The following is a 19198-nucleotide window of genomic DNA, read 5'->3' on the forward strand; positions in this document are numbered from 1 at the left end:
ACCAGGTCCAAATTAGATTGTGTGAGGAGATAACATTTGAAGTGTTTTATGACCATTACTCTTCTATGATATATTTATTATACAGAACATTATTCTATGTCTTAGGAGAAGGACGTGAGAGTCACTAACATGTCCATGGATCAAATCTGGGTCAGATATTGGTCAAATATGAGTCAGACTACTACTACCACTGTACCAATATAAACACACTGTCAGAAACACTGTCTTAAACCAGGACTGAATCAGGTTTAAACCAGGTCTATACCGGGACTAGACTAGGTCCAGGAACAGGGTGTTGTTCATTTTGAGCAAAAAAATAAAAACTCAATTGTGAAAACATTAAACTTTATTCTTAAACATCAGCTCAACCGTAAAACTCAGAAGAATCACAGCACAAGCCTCGTCTCCACGGCGACTGCAGCAGAGGCTCATGGGAAACGTGGTCCTGGTCATTTGTTTATGTGTGGTTTGGGGTCAGCAGGGGGTGCTGGTGCTCCGGGCTCAGTGTGAACTCTGCATCTGAGGAACAGAACCACAAACCAGATCACCACAAGACAGGCACATCATATAGCATGTGCCACAGGCTAGACCCAGAGGAGAGGAGAAGAGTTGAGGAGAGGAGGAGAGGAGTAGAGATGAGAGGAGGGGATAAGAGGAGAGAGGAGGAGAGAGGAAGAGAGGAACAGAACCACAAACCGGGTATAGGGTGTAGACCATACAGCTTGTGGCATAGACTAAACAGAAAAAACAAGAGAAGAGGCTAGAGCAAAGGAGGAGCAAAGGAGGATAGAGGAGAGGAGGAGAGAGGAGGAGGGGAGGAGAGAGCAGAGGAGGATTGAGGAGAGGAGGAGAGAGGAGGAGAGAGAAGGAGAGAGGTCCACTCACTGCTCCTCTGGGATCTCCTGGGTCCCTCTGGTCCCTGAGTCTTGGCCCAGACCCTGGTCTGGACCCTGGTCCGGACTCTGGTCCAATCCCTGGTCCGGACCCTGGTCCAGTTCCTGGTCCAGTCCCTGGTCCAGTCCTTGGTAGCGAGTTTCCTCCCCCTTCAGGAGGCTGTGGTACAGGAGCACCTCCTGCTCCAGTCTCTGCTTGTTGCTGAGCAGAGTATCCAGGTCTCTGCGCTGGGACTCGGCCTCAGCACGGACCTGGTTCAGCTCTGAGTCCAGACCAGAGACCACTGAACCCAGGTTCTGTAGCTCCACCTCTTGCCAGTGCCGAGCATCACCGAGCGACGCCTCCAGACCACGCTTCTACATAGGGACAAAAACCTGATCAGATCCTGGTCTAGACCTGTTCAGATCCTCCTGCAAACTGACTGAGACTCATTAAACTGGTTCAGATCCCTGTTAAACCGGTTTAGATCCTGATTAAACCGGTTGAGATCCTCACCAGGGCTCGGAGGGACTCAGTCTGGGCCTGCAGACTCTGGAGTTTAGACGCAGCTTCTTGGACTTCGGTCTTGAGCTCCTCGACCTGCTCCTGGTCTGGACTCAGGGCCACACTGAAGACCTACAACAGACCGAGATCAGAGCAGAATCAGACAAGCACTGAAGCAGGACTAAAGCAGAACAAGGATTAAACCAGGACTAAACCAGGACTAAACCAGGACTAAAGCAGTACTAAACCAGCACTAAACCAGGACTAAACCAGGACTAAACCAGAACTAAACCAGAACTAAACCAGGGCTAAAGCAGGACTAAACCAGCACTAAACCGGGACTAAACCAGGACTAAACCAGGACTAAACCAGAACTAAACCAGGGCTAAAGCAGGACTAAACCAGTCCTAAACCAGGACTAAAGCAGAACTAAACTAGGACTAAAGCGGAACTAAAGCAGGATCAGACCAGCACTAAACCAGGACTAAACCATGAGTAAACCAGGACAAAACCAGGACTAGACTAGGACTAAAGCAGGAGTAAAGCAAAACCAAAGCAGGAGTTCAGCAGGACTAAATCGGGTCTAAACCAGGACTAAAGGCAGTCTGACCTTGGTCTCGGCGTCGCTTTGGACTCGGCTCTCTTCACAGACTCTCTCCCAGTGGGCTCGGATGTGGTCTAAGACCTGGTCTAGTCCGGTCTGGGTGCAGTCTGGTTGGTCCAGCTCGTGGGTGTAGAGGCGGCGCACATCCTGCAGGGGGAGTGGTGGAGTGGAGAGACAACTTTGTGGTTGAATCAGATTTCAGGAGAGTTCATTTACAGATTTCATTTTGATCTTTTGTGTATGATAGGTTTTAATTATTCTCTAATTTTAACTTAATTTGATGGGGTAATATGTTTGTAAATTATAGTTTTAAACCAATAAAGTTGAAAAACATGTAGAACATTACATGAAGTAGAGAGTTCTAAACACACTGAAGATATCTCACTTTCTGTCCAAAAGTTTGGTACAATTTACACAAGAAAAACATTTTCTGATAGATGATTTCATGAAAATAAAGGTGTTTTCTTATTACTTTGTTTCTCAAACAATAGTCTAAACTCAAAATTTTCAGCTTTCTAGTAAAAAATGTCTAAATCTAAATATGTGTGCTGCCTCCAGTGATTGTGTTTGTGATTACAAACACCTGGCTGCAGGGGCGGAGTTTGACGAGTGGATACCTGTTAGACCAATCACACTGTTCCTTATACCTCCAGACCCTGCGCCTCCTCCCTCCCTCACCCTCCCCTTTAATCTTCTAGACCCCGGCCCGTCCTCCAGATGCGGCCCCTCTTCCCCCCTCACTCTCCCCTTTAGTCCTCCAGGTCCCACCCCTCCTCCCCCTCACTGTCCATTTTACTCCTCCAGATTCCACCCCTCCCTCCGTCACTTTCCCCTTTAATCCTCCAGACCCTACCCCACCCTCATGCTCCCCTTTAGTCCTCCAAACCCCTCCTCCTCCAGTCTCCCCTTTAGTCCTCCAGACCCCGCCCCTCTCACTCTTCCCTTTAGTCCTTCAGCATAACAGACAAAATGTGTTTCTTTGCTTTTCTCTGCCTCATTTTTGTCTGTGGAACTGTTATTTTTAATTCACAGCAATTATTTCCTCAACACACAGAGGAAATAATTGCAGAAAGATGTGATTTAAGGAAAGAAAGGTTTAATAATAATAATGCCTTACACTTGTAATGCGCTTTACAGGCTTGTCAAAGCTCTACACTATAGTCATTATTCATTCATTTCCACACTTGGTGATGGTAAGCTACTACTGTAGCCCTGGGGAGACTGACGGCACCATCAGCCCCTCCGACCACCACCTATCATTCACACCACTTTCATACTAGGGTGAAGTGTCTTGCCTAAGGACACAACAACAGAACTTTGTCCAAGCAGGACTTGATCCTCCAACCTTCGGGTTGGGGGACCAACACTCTAACCACTGAGCCACTGTCGCCCTTTAGATCATCTGTCTCTGACCTGAAGTCTGTATCAGTGAAAAACGTGAGTGTGTCTGCAGTGTTTCTGTGGTTTCACTCTTCGCTGATTTTCTGCTGTTGACTTGATTTTCTTGTTTTCTTGAGTCAGGCACAAACTAAGCAGAGTTGTACACTTTTATATTTGTTACGCTCCTTCACATTTCAGATATGTTTACAGGAAAAAATTTCAAGTGCATATCAAATGCAATTTTATTCCTGTGTCCATCAAAGCGTTCAAGCACATGACTCAGTGTTGGTTATCTGGTTACAGGGGCTATTTCAAGGGTGGGCAAAATTTTCACACACACACACGGGCCACAATGGGGCCGGGCCAGGATGTGTGTATATATATATATATATATATATATATATATATATATATATATATGGCTCATTGTACAAATTGTTTTCCAAATGCATTAATTAAATTAATAATTAATTTATTGAATTTCAGTAAAATAAACACAGCAGAAAAACTCTAAACAAGGTTTACCTGTACCTATTTTAATATAATTTGGCCACATTCAGCGGGCCGGATTAATCAGCCTAAAGTATGGCCCCCGGCCCGTAGGTTGCTCATGTCTGGGCTATGTAGTGACACCACTAATCCTGCAGAGGGCGAACTGTACACATTCTGATTGGTTTGGGTTTGATACTCTTTCACTTTCTGTGTTATTTAGCCATTTGCTGTCCAGAAGTAAGCAGGATCTGTAAATTGTAATAATACTATAGACATGTTCTGCCACCAAGCTAAACCCTGTTGTCCCTGTCTTTGCAGAAGTACTGCAAAGTCCTGCAACTTGTCCACAGCACTGGACAATCATAAACTCTCCCTGAGTTTCTACTAATGAAGATTAGACAGCTGTTTTTTGGCTGTTTTGGCTCGAACTTGAAGCATTGTGCTAGTGCAGCACAGCCATGTTTGTTTGTCTGTGTTCCTCTGCAGGATTTTAAGCAAACCAACATGATGGGATCATCACCTGTGTGCACTCTGGTCCAGTGCAGATATATGTGGACTTTATATTCACTTCAAGAGTTTATGACTCTCAGATACCTTTGCCACTCACTGACAAAGTTCCAAAGGTTGTAAAGTCATCTGCATAACCTCTATAATTATAATTAGACTAACAAAATAAATGACATCACCTTTATTTAGTTAAATGAAGGTTTAAACTCTCAGAAAGTTTGTCCCTGTTTTACTCAGGACTACTTCCTGTATTTTTGTACTTTTCACACAAACTGCTTCTTAACTTTTATAGTAACTATGAAATATTTAGCAGAGCTACAATCCCATCAAACCAAGTCACAATTTGAAAAACATGAAAACCTGTCAGATGCACTTTAAACAACACATTCCAAGCCCCGCCCTCACCTGTTATCTGGCCCTGCCCCCTGTCCTCTGGCCCCACCCTCACCTGCTGGTGGCTGAGTTGCAGCTGCTGTAGCTCCGCCCACAGGTCATCAGAGCGACGCTGCAGATCTTCCCGAGTCTGAGACGCCTCTTCCGACACTTTGAGCAATGCACTGATCTCCTCCTCCAACTCCTGCCTCCAGGGACGCTCAGAATCAAACCTGCAACCAGAGGGACAAGAGAGACGACTGAGAGGAGGAGAGAGGAGAGAGGAGAGAGAGAGGAGAAAGAGGAGAAAGAGGAGTCAAACCTGCAACCAGATAGAGGAGAGAGACGACTGAGAGGAGGAGAGAGGAGAAAGAGTCAAACCTGCAACCAGAGAGAGGAGAGAGAAGGGAGAGAGAAGTGAGAGGAGAGAAGTGAAAAAAAGACAGGAGTCCAACCTGCAACCAGAGAGAAAGAAAAAGAGGAGAGGAGGAGGAGGTGAGGAGGAGGTGAAGAAGAGGAGAAGAAGAAGATGAAGAAGAGGACCTGTCTTTGAAGTCGTCGGCCTTGTTCTGCACATTCTCCGTCTCCAACATGAGCCTCGCGTTAGACAAGATCTCCTCACTCACCTGCAAAGAGCCAGATGCCCTCCCATCATCTTATGTTCCATTGTGTCAGATGCTGTCCCGTTGTGTTAAATGCCCTCAGTGTGTGTCAGATGCCTTCCCCATGTGACAGATTGCATCAGATGCCCTCCCCATGTGTCAGATTGCATCGAATGCCCTTGCTGACCTGCCGGTATACGTTCTCCCACTGTGCCCTGAGCGGCTCCCAGGAGGTGGCGCTGTGGGCCCTCTGCTGGAGCACAGCGCGGATCTGCTGCTCCAACTCCGAGTTCAGACGCTCCAAAGCCTGGACTTTGTCCCTGTAGTCCACCAGAGACCAGCCCAGTCCTGACCTGAGACCTGACCAGAATCCACAGTTAGACCAGAGACCAGACCAGACCTGAGAACTGACCAGAGACCAGACCAGTCTAGACCAGAGACCTGGACCAGACACCAGACCAGGTCAGAGCTGACCCAGAGGAGCAGTGACCACAGTTCACTCTGTCTGGGGCTTTAAACTCTGACCCTGTCCCAAACCAGGCGTGCACGTGTCCTTACCTGTCTTGGGGATCACGGGCGCGGCGCTGCTGCGCGTGCCCTGCAGAAACACGCTGCTGATGCCGAGCGCGCGCCGGGTCACGCGCGTGCCCGTGCCGGATCCCAGGTGCGAGGACACGGTAACGCGCCCCGCGCACGTGCCCGCAGACACCGGGCGCTCCGCGGAGCCGTGGCCGAGGAGAGACGCTCTGCGGCGGGGGACAGGCATGGTCCAGGTCCGGGTCCAGGTCCGGTTCCGAATCTAGGTCAAAAAGCCCGTGGAGCTGTGCGAGGACTGTTTATAAAGCCGCACGCGCCTCTTCTGGAAGCGCGCGCTTTGTGCTTCGCTTCACAGAGAAACGCGCCAGTCAGCAGCGCCCCATAGAATAGACCTGTACTTCGGATGCCCTCCCATTTCTGCTCTGGAGACTTCACGAGCCCAACAGGTTCATAAAATAGACCTGTATTCCAGATGTCCTCCCATCACAGGACAGGTCCATATAATAGGTGTGTACTCTGGATGCCCTCCCATCACAGGACACAGGGCACAACATGTACTCAAATAAAAGTGTGACAAAAACACTAGACACTATATATACTTTATATAGTCTTAATATATACTTTATATTTTTATATGTGAAGCCCAAACAGAGACTGAAGCAGGAGTCTAAAAAACTATAGGCCAGACCCAAGTCCTGTGTCTGGATCAGGACAAATGTATTGCTGCACCATTAAACTCCAGATTCTTTTGAAAAGTTTCGGATTTTCCAGAATGAAACTCTGGAAAATCCACAGGCGATCTTAAACCGGAGCAACAAACTGATTTGAACCCACAACCCCTCAGTCAGGAGCTTGATCGTTGACCCTTAAATGTGAGGAACAGACTCAACTTCCTGATTAGTCACCAATAACACGAGACAAGTCACACACAAAGCAAAGGTCTTTATTTACAAAAGTCAAACAGCAGCAGCTCTAGGACCCGTGCAGAGACGGGCTTTAAAGTCCTGGTTTAGTCCTGGTTTAGTCCTGGTTCTGTCGTGGTCCTAATGTAAATAACACAGGGCAGTCGGCCACTGACATACACATAGTTAGTACAGGATTATTTTTAATAATAATAATAATAATAATAATTAAAATAAACATCATAATAATAACATTTAAAGGGACAGTCCCTGTGATGTTTCACTGTCCGACAGAGTCCGGGGGCGGTTCTTGAAGGACAGGGAGATGTTCTTCTTTTGAGTGCTGGAGCGTGGCAGCAATGACATCAATTCCTGTCTGAAGCGGCGACCAATCAGAGCATAAAGGAAGGGGTTGAGGGCGGGGTGAGAGAAGGCCACCGCCTGAAGGACCAGACCAGTTTTATCCAGGACTTTGCGATCCGCACAGTTGAGGCTTGTGGTGTGAGCATCCCAGATCTAAATAAGAGCAGACAGGATTATAGCCAGATCTCAACCGGTTTCGACAAGGATCTGAACTGGATTAGACAAGGATCTGAAGGAGGTCAGACAAAGATAGAAGTGAGGGGGAGGGGTCAGGGGAGTACCTCGGTGATCAGGACGCAGTTGTGAGGAAGCTGAGTGATGATAAAGACCAGGACGATTGCCATGATGACCAAAAGAGGGCGGTGCTTGTGAAAAGTGTGAGTCATAAGCAGCCGACGACCAATCACTAGGTAGCACCCAGCCATGACAACCAATGGGACGAAGAACCCTAATGAGACCTGCAGAAAGAGGACAAGATCAGACCTGAGCCAGGATCCCAGTCAGGTCTGAACCTGGTCTGGACCGGAGGGTTGGAGGGTGAGGTGGGCTTACCTGGAGGCTGAGGGCGGTTGCCTTGCCGACACGGCCCCAGTGGGCAGGGTACTGCGTGCGGCAGGTCATGTGATCATCCTGAGTTGTTACTGTGGCGAAGGCAAGCTCTGGCGTGGCTAACAGCAGCGCTAGCAGCCACACGCTAACGCTAATGCCTCGAGCCCAGTTGCGTCGCTGCCGCTGAGAGTTCAGCGCTGCTGTCGGGTGAACGATGACCACGTAACGATCGACCGCAATACAGGCGAGGAACAGGCTCACGGAGAATAGGTTCACCTGAAGAGGAGAGGGTTAGATCAGGACTAAACCAGGCACTACAGGTGAAGAAACAGGCTCAGAGAGAACAGTTTCACCTACAGAAGAGAGGGTTAGACCGACCTGGTTCAGGCTCAGTTTCTCAGTACCTTGTACATGGCGGCGGTGACCTTACAGAGCGGGGCGCCCAAAGTCCATCCTTCAGTACTCTGGTGCGCCCACAGGGGGAGCGTGAGCAGGAAGAAGAGGTCTGCAGCACACAGGTGTAAGAGGTACAGGTGAGTCAGTGCCTTCAGGCCCCGTCCCCCGCACACACCCCGTCCTCTCCACAGATACACCCACAGCACCAGCAGGTTCCCCGCCAGACCAAGGACGGCCACAGTCCAGAACAAGACTGGCTCTAGCCCGGCCCGGAACTGCAGCACCTCTGAGCGCTCACACATAAGACCGTCATAGTCCTCTGTAAACGGGTCTTCTGTAGACCAGGAACTGGTCCATGACTCAAACTCTGAGAGGTCTGGGGGCTGGAGAACAAAGATTAGATGAGTGTCAAGATGCACCAGACTCAGAGCATCTGGTTTACATATAAAGTCTATGGAAGCATATCTAGGCATGTCTAAAAAATTCTGGAAAATCAGAATTTTTGGTGAAATTTGTCTTCCTCCAATTTATTTGACACGGAGCTGTCTGTACAAAAGGGGCCGAACCTAAATCCTGAATACTGGGCTAGCGCCACCATGTCAGATGCCCTCCCTGTGTGTCAGATGCCCTCCCTGTGTGTCAGATGCCCTCCCTGTGTGTCAGATGCCCTCCCTGTGTGTCAGATGCCCTTCCTGTGTGTCAGATGCCCTCCCTGTGTGTCAGATGCCCTTCCTGTGTGTCAGATGCCCTTCCTGTGTGTCAGATGCCCTCCTGTACCTCTGTGTGATCCATCTTTGGCTTTGGTTCAAATCTGAAAAGTAAAAAAGTTTCAGTTTGAGACACAGGCAACTGTTACAAAGCCTACACCACAAACCACGTTGAGACCCGTCTGCGGCTGAGACAAAACCAGGACTAAACGAGAACTAAACCATGACTGAACCAGGACTGAACTAAGACTGAACCAAGACTCAGGTTTCCCCCATCATCTTAAAGCAGTAGTAGAAGTAGTAATTGTAGTATTAGTACCATTACTGCTAGTTGTATTTCACGCCACACAGCAAGAAGGTCCAGGTTCGAGTACTAGGCCTTTCCATGTGGAGTTTGCATGTTAGTAGTAACAGTAGTATTATTATTATCAGTAGTAGTATTCTGAGTAAAGTCACATCCTGTTGTGGCCTCAAAGTAAAACTGCAGGAAACTGAAACTATTTCTCAACGTTTTTTTTTTGTGGTGGCGCCAAAAAAAATGAAGCGAACTAACTCCAGTCTGGTCCTGATCTGGTTCTGGTCTAGTCGTAGTCTGGTTCTGGTCTGGTCTCAGGTCTGGTCTCAGGTCTGGTCTGTAGTCTGGTCTCTGGTCTGGTCTCAGGTCTGGTCTCAGGTCTGGTCTCAGGTCTGGTCTGTAGTCTGGTCTCTGGTCTGGTCTGGTCTCTGGTCTGGTCTCTCATCTGGTCTTTATTCTCTGGTCCGGTCTCCGGTCTGGTCCTAATCTAGCCTTTGGTTTCAGGTCTGGTCTGGTTCTGGTCTCTGATCTGGTCTTTGGTCTCTGGTCTGGTCCCTGGCCTGGTCTCTGGTCTGATTCCTCCTCTAATAATAAAAATGAAAAATAAAAAGTCATTGGGATGAGAATGTAGTCAGAGGCATGAGGCAGGTGCACACATCATTTGGACGCCTTAGAGACGTTTGACATGTCACTAAAACTAGAGCGAAATGAGAGGAAGGCTTACCGCTGTATGCAGATCAGGACGGGGTCCAAACTGGTTGTGATCCGGGTCTAGACTGGTTATAGTCCAGGTCTAGACTGGTGAGAGTCTGGGTCTAGACTCTCAGTTTGTCGTTTAACCGCAGTTACATCAGACACGTGTAAGAGATATCAACCAATCAGAGCACAAAACAGCCTCCTAGCACGAGCTCCACCAACCAGCAGAAGTGTGAGGCGGGAAGCAGTCACTTCCTGTTTACAACTTTATACTTTTGTCATAAAAAACCCAAATATGAACAAACTGTCCTGGTTTAGACCTGTCCTTGTTGAGCCCTGGGCTAGTCCTGGTTTATTCCTGGATTAGTCCTAGTTTAGACTTGGATGAGTCTTGATTCAGTCCTTGTTTAGTCCTAGTTGAGACCTGGTTTAGTTTTGGTTTAGGCCTTGTTTAGGAATGACGCATTCCTGTTTTAGCCCGCATTTAGATCTGGTTTTGTCCTGGTTCAGTCCTGGTCCAGTCCTGATTCAGTGCTGATATGGTCCTGGTTTAATCCTGGTTTAGCCCTGGTTTAGTTCTGCTTTACACCTGGTTTCGGCCTGTCAGTCCTTGTCCAGTGCTAGCTCAGTCCTGGTTTAGTCCTGGTTTAATCCTGGTTTAGTCCTGGTTTAGTCCTGGTTTACACCTGGTTTAGGCTTGGTTCAGTCCTAGTTTAGCCCTAGTTTAGTCTTGTTTTAATCCAGGCTTAGTACTGGTTTAGTCCTAGTTTTGTCTTGGTTTAATCCAGGCTTAGTACTGGTTTAGTCCTAGTTTTGTCTTGGTTTACTCCTGGTTTAGTCATGTTTTAGTTTAGGTTTCGTCCTGGTTTAGTCCTAGTTTAGTCCTAGTTTAGGCCTGGTTCAGTCTTGGCTTAGTTTTCTTTTACTCCTGTTTCAGTCTTGATTTAGTTTAGACCTGGTTTAGACCTGCTTTAAACTTGGTTCACAGCTGTCTGAAGGTTTTACTTTTCACTTTCGAATTTGAGAGTTTTCTTTTTGTGCAACTGTGGCCCTTCGAACATGTGCTCTAGACCAGGTGTAAACCTACTTTAAATCAGGTCTAAATTGGACCTTAACCAGGTCTAAACCAGGTCTAAACCAGGTCTTAAGCTGGTCTAAAGTGGGTTTGCGGTCTTTTACTCATGTGGTTTTGCCACACTCGCTTCCTGTTCCTTTGTGATGTCACATGGAGCACGCTCAGTGACACGTGTCTCCAGCACAAAAACAAATCAGTGACGCACGAAACTGCTCCCCACAGCAGCCCTCTCTAACTGCTCTCTAAACTCGCTCTACACCCTCTCTAAATCCACTCTAAACCTGTTCTACATTTGCTCTAAACCCACTCTGCACCCTCTCTAAACTGGCTCTAAACCCGTTCTACACCCGCTCTACACCCTCTCTAAACCCGTTCTAAACCTATTCTACACTTGCTCTACACCCTCTCTACACATTACACTTCATATGTGATGACCTCTGGATTGAACTTCATGGAGAATGACATATGCTTTTGGAGCTCTAGAGAGGGAGAGAGTAAACGTGCAGGGCTACTGAAACATGCATACTTAAAACAAAACATAACTCTAAAGTTTTGGATGAGGAAATATCATGATTAAAAGTTCCAGTAAGATGTTTTTGCATAATAGTAACCTAGCATAATCATTATTGAAACATGTAGTGGAGCCAGCTGACAAATCCACTTGAGAAAACTACTCACTTCTTGCCTACAAATACACACAGCACTTTTCATTTCTGCTCAAATTTGCATTGACATCTGTTAGTGCTGGAGTGTTGGTTTGTGTGGCTGCTTCACTTCTGCCCAGACCACAGTGTTTCCTCTGATACTCTGACCTCAAGCTCAAATCATGTAGAGGCAAGACAAAGCAAGGCAAGTTTATTTGTACAGCACAATTTGTACACAAAGTAATTCAAAGTGCTTTACAGAATAAGAAAAGACATTAAAATCACAATACAACAAATCAAAACATAATCATGAATAATCATCCTAAAATGAACATTAAAATAGAAAAGTGCAAAATAAAAACCTTTCAGTCACATGCACAGCTAAACAGAACCGTTCTGGGCCTGGTTTAAAACATTGTCATAGTAGAGGTCTGTCTCACATCTTCAGACTGTTCCAGGTTTTAGCTGAATAAAACTGAAACACTGATTCCCCATGTTTAGTCCTGACTCTGGGCACCAGCAGGAGGCCGGTCCCTGAGGTCCTCAGAGTGTGAGATGGTTCATGTGGCTCTAACATGTGGATGTAGTCTAACCTACTGGAGACAAATGCATGGTAAAAAGCTGCAGATGTTATTGATTTGATGTGGCTGTTAAAGTTCAAGTCTGAGTCCAGTATTACCCCTAGATTTCTAGCCTGATTTGAAGGTTTTAGAGAGAGAGACTTGAGGTGACTGCTGACACTTTCTCTGTTTCTGTGGGCCAAAGAGGATGACTTCAGCCTTGTCTGAGTTTAGCTGGAGAAAGTTGTTTTGCATCCACACACTGATCCACTGGTCCATATTCACCTGCTGCCAGTGAGACAGATCTGTCATCTGCATAGTTGTGGTGGGACACATTATTGCTGTGCATTATCTGGGGTACCAGGATTGACCCCTGGGGCACCCCACAGGTCAGGGACATTTTATCTGAGACATATTTCCCAATTTCAACAAAGTTCTCCCTGTTTTCTAGATAGGACTTGAACCAGTTTAGTGCAGTTCCAGAGATGCCCACCCAGTCCTCTAGTCTCTGTAAGAGGATCCCATGATCCACAGTGTCAAAAGCAGCACTCAGATCTAACAGGATCAAGACTGAGACTGGAGTGGTACAAAATGGATTCTGGTCAGTTAAGGCAATAATATAATCTGTAAAAAAATAAGTATTGTGTGAATGGAAAACAAGTCATTTAAGCTTTTTTTTTCTTAGCTAAGAAAGTATAATATGCATTATACTTTGCTCTGTTTCAGTCTACTTTATGAAATAACTTAAGCACTTAGCTTTCACAGAATATTGCAATAAATATTGTACCGTTAGACGCATATTGTGAAAACAGTAAAAGAGACATTTATTTCTGTCAACTGAACAAATGTTTTAGAGTGGAGACGTTTGGCTGCTCCTCCTAGCTTCTTCTTCAGTCTTGGTCAGATTACTGCTGGACATATCTGTCTGAAGCTAACTACACTGAAACAAACAAAGTTTCTGTGTGTCAGCCAGGTCTATTGAGCTACCTTAAGTGTGAACTGTGTCAGAGTCATATTTTGCCTGCACTCACACCTAACATGCTGCGATAGGTCTGAGAGCACCCATTAGGGGCCCGAATGATTATACAAATATGACTTTGTAAACTGTAAACAAAAACTTTAAACAGTGTGTGTTAGCTTCAGTGTAGTTAGCTCCTCCCTTCTTTAGATAGATATTAAGTGTCCAGCAGTAATCTGACCAGAACTGGATGAGCAGCCAAACGTCTTCACTCTAAAACCTTCGTCCAGTTGACAGATTTTAATTTTTCTTTTACTATGGATCATACCTGGATGACTGAGGGATTACACACATGTACAGAGAAAATATCGTGCCAAGATATTTGGATAGCGTCACGTCTCTAATTCTAAATAATTTGTAACGGGCATAAAAAAAAAACCCAAAAAACACAACATCACAAACAAGTTGCAGAGACATAAAGGCACATGCAATAACACAAACATGAGAGGACGAGGTGGGGGGTGGTAGACCTTATTGACTTCACAGTTTTTGTTGGCACTAGGGTTGTGAAAAATATTGAAAATCAGATACTAACTGATACTAAAACTAGTATTGAAACTAGAAACTCAGTTGAACAAGCATTAATACTAAATAAGTCACATTCAGGGGACAGAAATGAACCTTTCCTGAATAGCTTTAGAATGATTTAGAATGATAGAATGACGGTCTTAAACAGTCTATAGATCTTCATCCTTTTAAGCACATTTTAGGTAATCAAGTGTGTCCACATCAGTCTAGTTTGTACAGTGCTGTATTCAATGTAAAGGCTTGGACATACTGTATTGGACATGAGGACATTTTATTGTATTTTACTGCTAATGCTAATGATGAAATATTAGTCTTATGATGTCATTGTAATGAAATGTGTATTTTTAATGTGTATTCACCTGCACAGGGACTGCACATGGAAAGCAGCAGGAGCTAAATCTGGTACAAATCATCTGTTCTTTTGTAACACTAATGAATTACGCATGCTAAGAAATAAAGAATAGAGAAAGCTGATTTCATCTCCCCTTGGATACAGCCACCTGCTCTCACCCACAATCCAGGTGAGGATTTCAGCATCTTAAATACACCTAACACAAAACCCAGAAGTCCACCTCGTCCGCAACATCTTTACAGCTGCTGAAACACGGCCACTGCTGTGCGACATGTCAGGATCTCCCAAGTCGTAAATCAAAGGCGTGACATTGTGCTTGTGTTTCAGCAGATCTCCGAGTACTCTACCAGCAGCTCATTTCCTGTTTGTGGGCCAGGGTGAGGGCCAGAATCTAAACTTTACAAGTCTTGGGTGCTGTAACGTGACCATATCTGGCACCAACCAAATGCAAGTTTTCAATGTCTTTAATGTGGTGTGAGGAGGGAACAGGCAAAATAACATTAGAGATGCTGTAGTAACACGTTCTAACACATAAAAAACAGAACTAGTTCAGTGTAAACGGTTTGCAGTGGTCCAAAGTTATTCCTCACTGACGCATCCTGATTATTCACAGTGATGAGTTTAAGAGCGCTTTTCAGAACTCTCAGAGACCAGAGTGAAATTTAAAGCTAACAGCATCTAGCATGCTAACACGCACTTTCTTATCATTGGACAGTAAAACGCTTTTTAATTAGATACATACACAGACAGTACACAGCAGACTAATTTTGACCTCAAGAGCTGCTTAAAAAGTATATCTGCACCGGGACAAGACACATTTTGCTCAAATACAATGAAATAAATTGGGTACATGAGCTTTATTCAAGGTAATGTTAAAAACTGAACTTCAACTTGAGCATTCTACCTAAAAACATCCATGTCTATACTATGCTATACTGTGATGACATACATTTTATTTGATTGCAGGTTTATATGCTTACTCTTACAATCTTATTTTACTACTAAAAAAGTGTAAAAACATGTGTCAAAGCCCGAGAAAATCACTCCAGACCAACCATGTATAAACAAACACATTTTGTGAAAGGAAAGCCCTGAAGAAAATATGCCTCCTCATCTTTGTAATAACTCTACCTCAAACTGTTTAGACTCATGTGAATGTTCCGTAATAGATGTATTCATTAAGATGATATCATTTGTTAAATATCACTTTGTGTTTGGTCAATCTACGTTCCTACCCTCACCTATGGTCATGAGCTCTGGGTAATGACCGAAAGGACAAGGTCGCAGATACAAGCGGCCGAAATGGGTTTCCTCCGCAGAGTGGCTGCGGAGGAAGCCACTCTGCGGCTTCCTCCGCACCCTATCCCTTAGGGATAGGGTGAGGAGCTCAGTCACACGGGAGGAGCTCAGAGTAGAGCCGCTGCTCCTACACGTCGAGAGGAACCAGCTGAGGTGGCTCGGGCATCTGCTCAGGTTGCCTCCTGGACGCCTCCCTAGGGAGGTGTTCTGGGCATGTCCCACGGGGAGGAGGCCCCGGGGAAGACCCAGGACACGCTGGAGGGACTATGTCTCTCGGCTGGCCTGGGAACGCCTTGGGGTCCCACCGGAGGAGCTGGAGGACGTGTCTGGGGTGAGGGAAGTTTGGGAGTCCCTGCTTAGACTGCTGCCCCCGCGACCCGGCCCCGGATAAGCGGAAGAAAATGGATGGATGGATGTTTGGTCAGAACGTGTGCATGTGTGCAGTCACTTTTGCCTTGTTAAAAGCAGGGATAGGAATCTGTATTTCTACTGTTTCATTGTTGGTCCAGTCCTTCACATGCATGGCTCTCTCCAAACACTGCAGCATGAGCTGCGTTTGAGGCCATCAGCCAAACAATTTATTTTCATGACATTGTGCTTCAAATGATCAGTGCTGAGGACATGCAAGCCATCACAGTCACCTTTTCTTTCACTTGTGTTTAAACTCTGAATATCACAACGACTTTAGTGCCAACAGAGGCGAGGAGATGAGCCTCGCCTCGATCCAATATGGCTTATCAGACAAAGCACTTTGTGAGCACACCTGGGACAGCTGGTCGCTCTGACAAGAGCATCAGGAGCAGCTCTGAGATAATCTGTGTGAACGGCTGTGAAAACACCTTTAGATTCTACTATCAGACCTGTTTGTTTGTTGTTACCATGTTACTAGTGTAATTCCAAGTAGAAATGACATAATCCAAAGGTGTTTCAAACAATGAAAATCCAAGCTCATATGATACATGCACCTCACCCACCTCAGTGTAAACACCATCTATGCCTCCGCTCCGCTCTCTTTGTCGCCTGAACAGTGGGTGATCTGGTTCAATGCTGTTCCAGTGAGCCCGTCCCACATACACCAGAGCGTATGGGGCACGTAGCTTTAGGTAATAGTTGGTATGTGCTGTGTAAACATGCTACACACCACATGCTAGCGTACTTCATCTGCCATGTGTGACTCTACACATGGACTATCCTGGACAACCAAGAAAAAAACTTGAACATGGCTCACTGGCCAGACTGGGACCGCCTGCTTCCTGGACCGCCTCTCTTCTGGACCGCCTGTCTCCTGGACCGCCTGACTCCTGGACCGCCTGTCTCCTGAACCGCCTCTCTCCTGGACAACCTCTCTCCTGGACCGCCTGTCTCCTGGACCGCCTGTCTCCTGGACCATCTGCCTCCTGAACCGCCTGTCTCCTGAAAAGCCTGTCTCCTGGACAACCTCTCTCCTGGACAACCTCTCTCCTGGACAACCTCTCTCCTGAACCGCCTGTCTCCTGGACCGCCAGTCTCCTGAACCGCCTCTCTCCTGGACAACCTCTCTCCTGGACCGCCTGTCTCCTGGACCGCCTGTCTCCTGGACAACCTCTCTCCTGGACCGCCTCTCTCCTGGACCGCCTCTCTCCTGAACTGCCTCTCTCCTGGACCACCTCTCTCCTGAATCACCTCTCTCCTGGACCGTCTGCCTCCTGAACCACCTGTCTCCTGAAACGCCTGTCTCCTGAAATGCCTGTCTCCTGGACAATCTCTCTCCTGGACCGCCTGTCTCCTGGACCGCCTGTCTCCTGGACCGTCTGCCTCCTGAAACGCCTGTCTCCTGAAACGCCTCTCTCCTGAAATGCCTGTCTCCTGGACTGCCTCTCTCCTGGACTGCCTCTCTCCTGGACCGCCTCTCTCCTGGACCGCCTCTCTCCTGGACCTCCTCTCTCCTGGACAACCTCTCTCCTGGACCGCCTCTCTCCTGGACCGCCTCTCTCCTGGACTGCCTCTCTCCTGGACCGCCTCTCTCCTGGACAACCTCTCTCCTGGACTGCCTGCCTCCTGAACCACCTGTCTCCTGAACCGCCTGCCTCCTGAAACACCTGTCTCCTGAACCGCTGAACCGCCTGTCTCCTGGACCATCTGCTTCCTGGACCACCTCTCTCCTGGACCACCTCTCTCCTGGACTGCCTGTCTCCTGGACCACATGCCTCCTGAACCGCCTGCCTCTTGGACCACCTGTTTCCTGAACCGCCTGCCTCTTGGATCACCTGTTTCCTGAACCGCCTGCCTCTTGGACCACCTCTGTCCTAGACCACCTGTCTGCTCTGAAATCTGCTTATGTATGTATCTCATATGCCTTTGTAAATGCATTTGTTCTGTGTCAGTCTGTCAGACTCACATGAACATGTGCTCTGTCCCAACCCACAGGAAACTCTTTGTTGTTCTACCTGTCTAAGTGTGAAAGCAGATTAACACATAGGTGTGAAACTAAAGTCACTCTGCTCTGATATGTATGTAGGTTTGTAATTTTTGTATAAATACACAGAGCTTAGATGCTCAGGGGAGACAGGGAGAGAGAGGGAAGAGACTCGGAGGAGAGACTTGCTTGGGACGTCAGGAGGTTGCTGGTCTGTGGCCTGGGTCCTGTCATGTCCATCGTCTTTTGTTTTCTTTCCTGATGCATGGAGTTTCAAAGAAAAATATGGATGAACAGTAGCTTCTGTCCCAGATCACCACATCAAACAAGGTTTCCCTTTCATTAGAAAGGGAAATCTGCATCCACAAAGACATGTGAATGCTCAAAGGACAATGTATTTTGGAAATGCAAAATGCTTAAATGGAGTTCTCAAAACAACCTTAGCTCTGTTCCTGAGAGCCACTATGGAACTACACAACAACACCCTTCCCTGTGATGCCCCCGCTGTGCCCCAGTCACAAGCCCAACCCCTGATCCACGTACCGTCCATACGACTGTGATGACTGTGGTCCACAGACTAAAAGCTTTTGGTCTGAAGTAGTCTAAAGTCTACTGATTTTTTCCAGGTGCAGCCTGTCCTTATTTTAATGTGATAACAGTGGAGGTCCCTGCAGCAGTCACGAGGTGAAAACCTTACCTAGGGTTACAAAGTAGTAAAAGGCCAAAGTGTGAGTCCCTGTGTAGTTCAGTGTGAAGGCTGAACTTTTCTGAGGAGGGAGAGTAAATTCAGAGGAGCAGTGTGCATGAAGACAAATGCAAATATCACACTAAGATGGAAGTGATCACATGTCCAGCATTTCACTTTGAATTATTTTACTTCTCTAATCCACTCACAGTGTGTGGCAACATGTTAAAGAAAAAAAATGAAAAAACAAAAACAGGAAAAAACAAAAAAGCAGAAATGAAAAAAACTGACTGACCTGCAGAAAATAGTGTTCAAGTTGAGAGTGTGACAGCAGAAGTCAACTGTACGTCGGGTGTGTTGGAACCTGACCAGTCAAACTGTATTTACACCACACAGTCACACAATCACACAATCACACAGTCACACAGTCATGCAGTCAACAAGAAAATGACTGGATGCACTTTTAACTGCTCCACTCTGTGGGGAAGGGGAGAGGGGGGGAGAGAAGGAGAAGACATTCAGAGAGGGACTGAGGAAAGACTTGCCTGGGAGGCTGCCGGTTTGTGGCCTTGTCCTGTCCATATCTGCTCTAACAAAGAATAAACCTTTTTGCATTTCGTAACTCATCAGACCTATCACCATATACACACATACACACACATACACACACACGGCCCTGACATGATGGAGCAGAGTGGTGTGGATGACCTTTGGGCAAGCAGAATTTTTTTTAAAAACATTTGTTTAATAACATTTTAATAACATTTGTGACAACTCTCATCAATCAGTTTTGATTTGATGGGGGTTGTCACTGTCACATGAATCTGTGAATGTCAATTCTCTGTCTCACAAATTTAGATAAT

General features: G+C 46.5%; 2 protein-coding genes across 4 annotated transcripts; both read right to left on the bottom strand.

Moving 5' to 3' along the window:
- Window positions 1–350: 350 nt before the first annotated feature.
- bfsp2 (beaded filament structural protein 2, phakinin) lies at window positions 351–6122 on the bottom strand. The gene is made up of 9 exons (XM_055228774.1): window positions 5893–6122; window positions 5522–5694; window positions 5276–5358; window positions 4809–4965; window positions 1988–2128; window positions 1390–1509; window positions 986–1250; window positions 886–925; window positions 351–519 (listed from the first exon to the last, which is right to left on the bottom strand). The coding sequence occupies exons 1-9, from the start codon at window positions 6098–6100 to the stop codon at window positions 450–452; spliced, it is 1257 nt and encodes a 418-aa protein (XP_055084749.1). The 5' UTR covers window positions 6101–6122; the 3' UTR covers window positions 351–449.
- Window positions 6123–6798: 676 nt separating this feature from the next.
- ccr9a (chemokine (C-C motif) receptor 9a) lies at window positions 6799–9897 on the bottom strand. Of its 3 annotated transcripts, XM_033982640.2 has the most exons (6): window positions 9808–9897; window positions 8859–8892; window positions 8090–8464; window positions 7689–7961; window positions 7418–7594; window positions 6799–7289 (listed from the first exon to the last, which is right to left on the bottom strand). In XM_033982640.2, the coding sequence occupies exons 2-6, from the start codon at window positions 8871–8873 to the stop codon at window positions 7029–7031; spliced, it is 1101 nt and encodes a 366-aa protein (XP_033838531.1). In that variant the 5' UTR covers window positions 8874–8892; window positions 9808–9897; the 3' UTR covers window positions 6799–7028. The 3 variants fall into 3 exon arrangements, with proteins under 3 accessions (XP_033838531.1, XP_055084750.1, XP_033838530.1); XM_055228775.1 differs by having other exon boundaries at window positions 8090–8892; XM_033982639.2 differs by lacking the exon at window positions 9808–9897 and having other exon boundaries at window positions 8090–9035.
- Between the last annotated feature and the right edge of the window lie 9301 nt (window positions 9898–19198).

Source organism: Periophthalmus magnuspinnatus, chromosome 17 (genome assembly GCF_009829125.3).
Source record: "Periophthalmus magnuspinnatus isolate fPerMag1 chromosome 17, fPerMag1.2.pri, whole genome shotgun sequence".
Taxonomy (NCBI): Eukaryota; Metazoa; Chordata; class Actinopteri; order Gobiiformes; family Gobiidae; genus Periophthalmus; species Periophthalmus magnuspinnatus.

Bases quoted from the DNA above. Each gene is read 5' to 3' on its own strand.
- bfsp2 (XM_055228774.1), bottom strand. From the start codon at position 6,100: ATGCCTGTCCCCCGCCGCAGAGCGTCTCTCCTCGGCCACGGCTCCGCG. The intron at 1,510-1,987 runs GTCAGACTGCCT...GGTCTGTTGTAG, and splicing joins AAAGCGACGCCGAGACCAAG to GTCTTCAGTGTGGCCCTGAG. The intron at 926-985 runs GTCCGGACCAGG...GTCTGGGCCAAG, and splicing joins GGACCAGGAACTGGACCAGG to ACTCAGGGACCAGAGGGACC.
- ccr9a (XM_055228775.1), bottom strand. From the start codon at position 8,554: ATGCCTAGATATGCTTCCATAGACTTTATATGTAAACCAGATGCTCTG. The intron at 7,595-7,688 runs GTAAGCCCACCT...CTCTTTCTGCAG, and splicing joins CAACCGCCCTCAGCCTCCAG to GTCTCATTAGGGTTCTTCGT. The intron at 7,290-7,417 runs GTACTCCCCTGA...GCTCTTATTTAG, and splicing joins ACTGCGTCCTGATCACCGAG to ATCTGGGATGCTCACACCAC.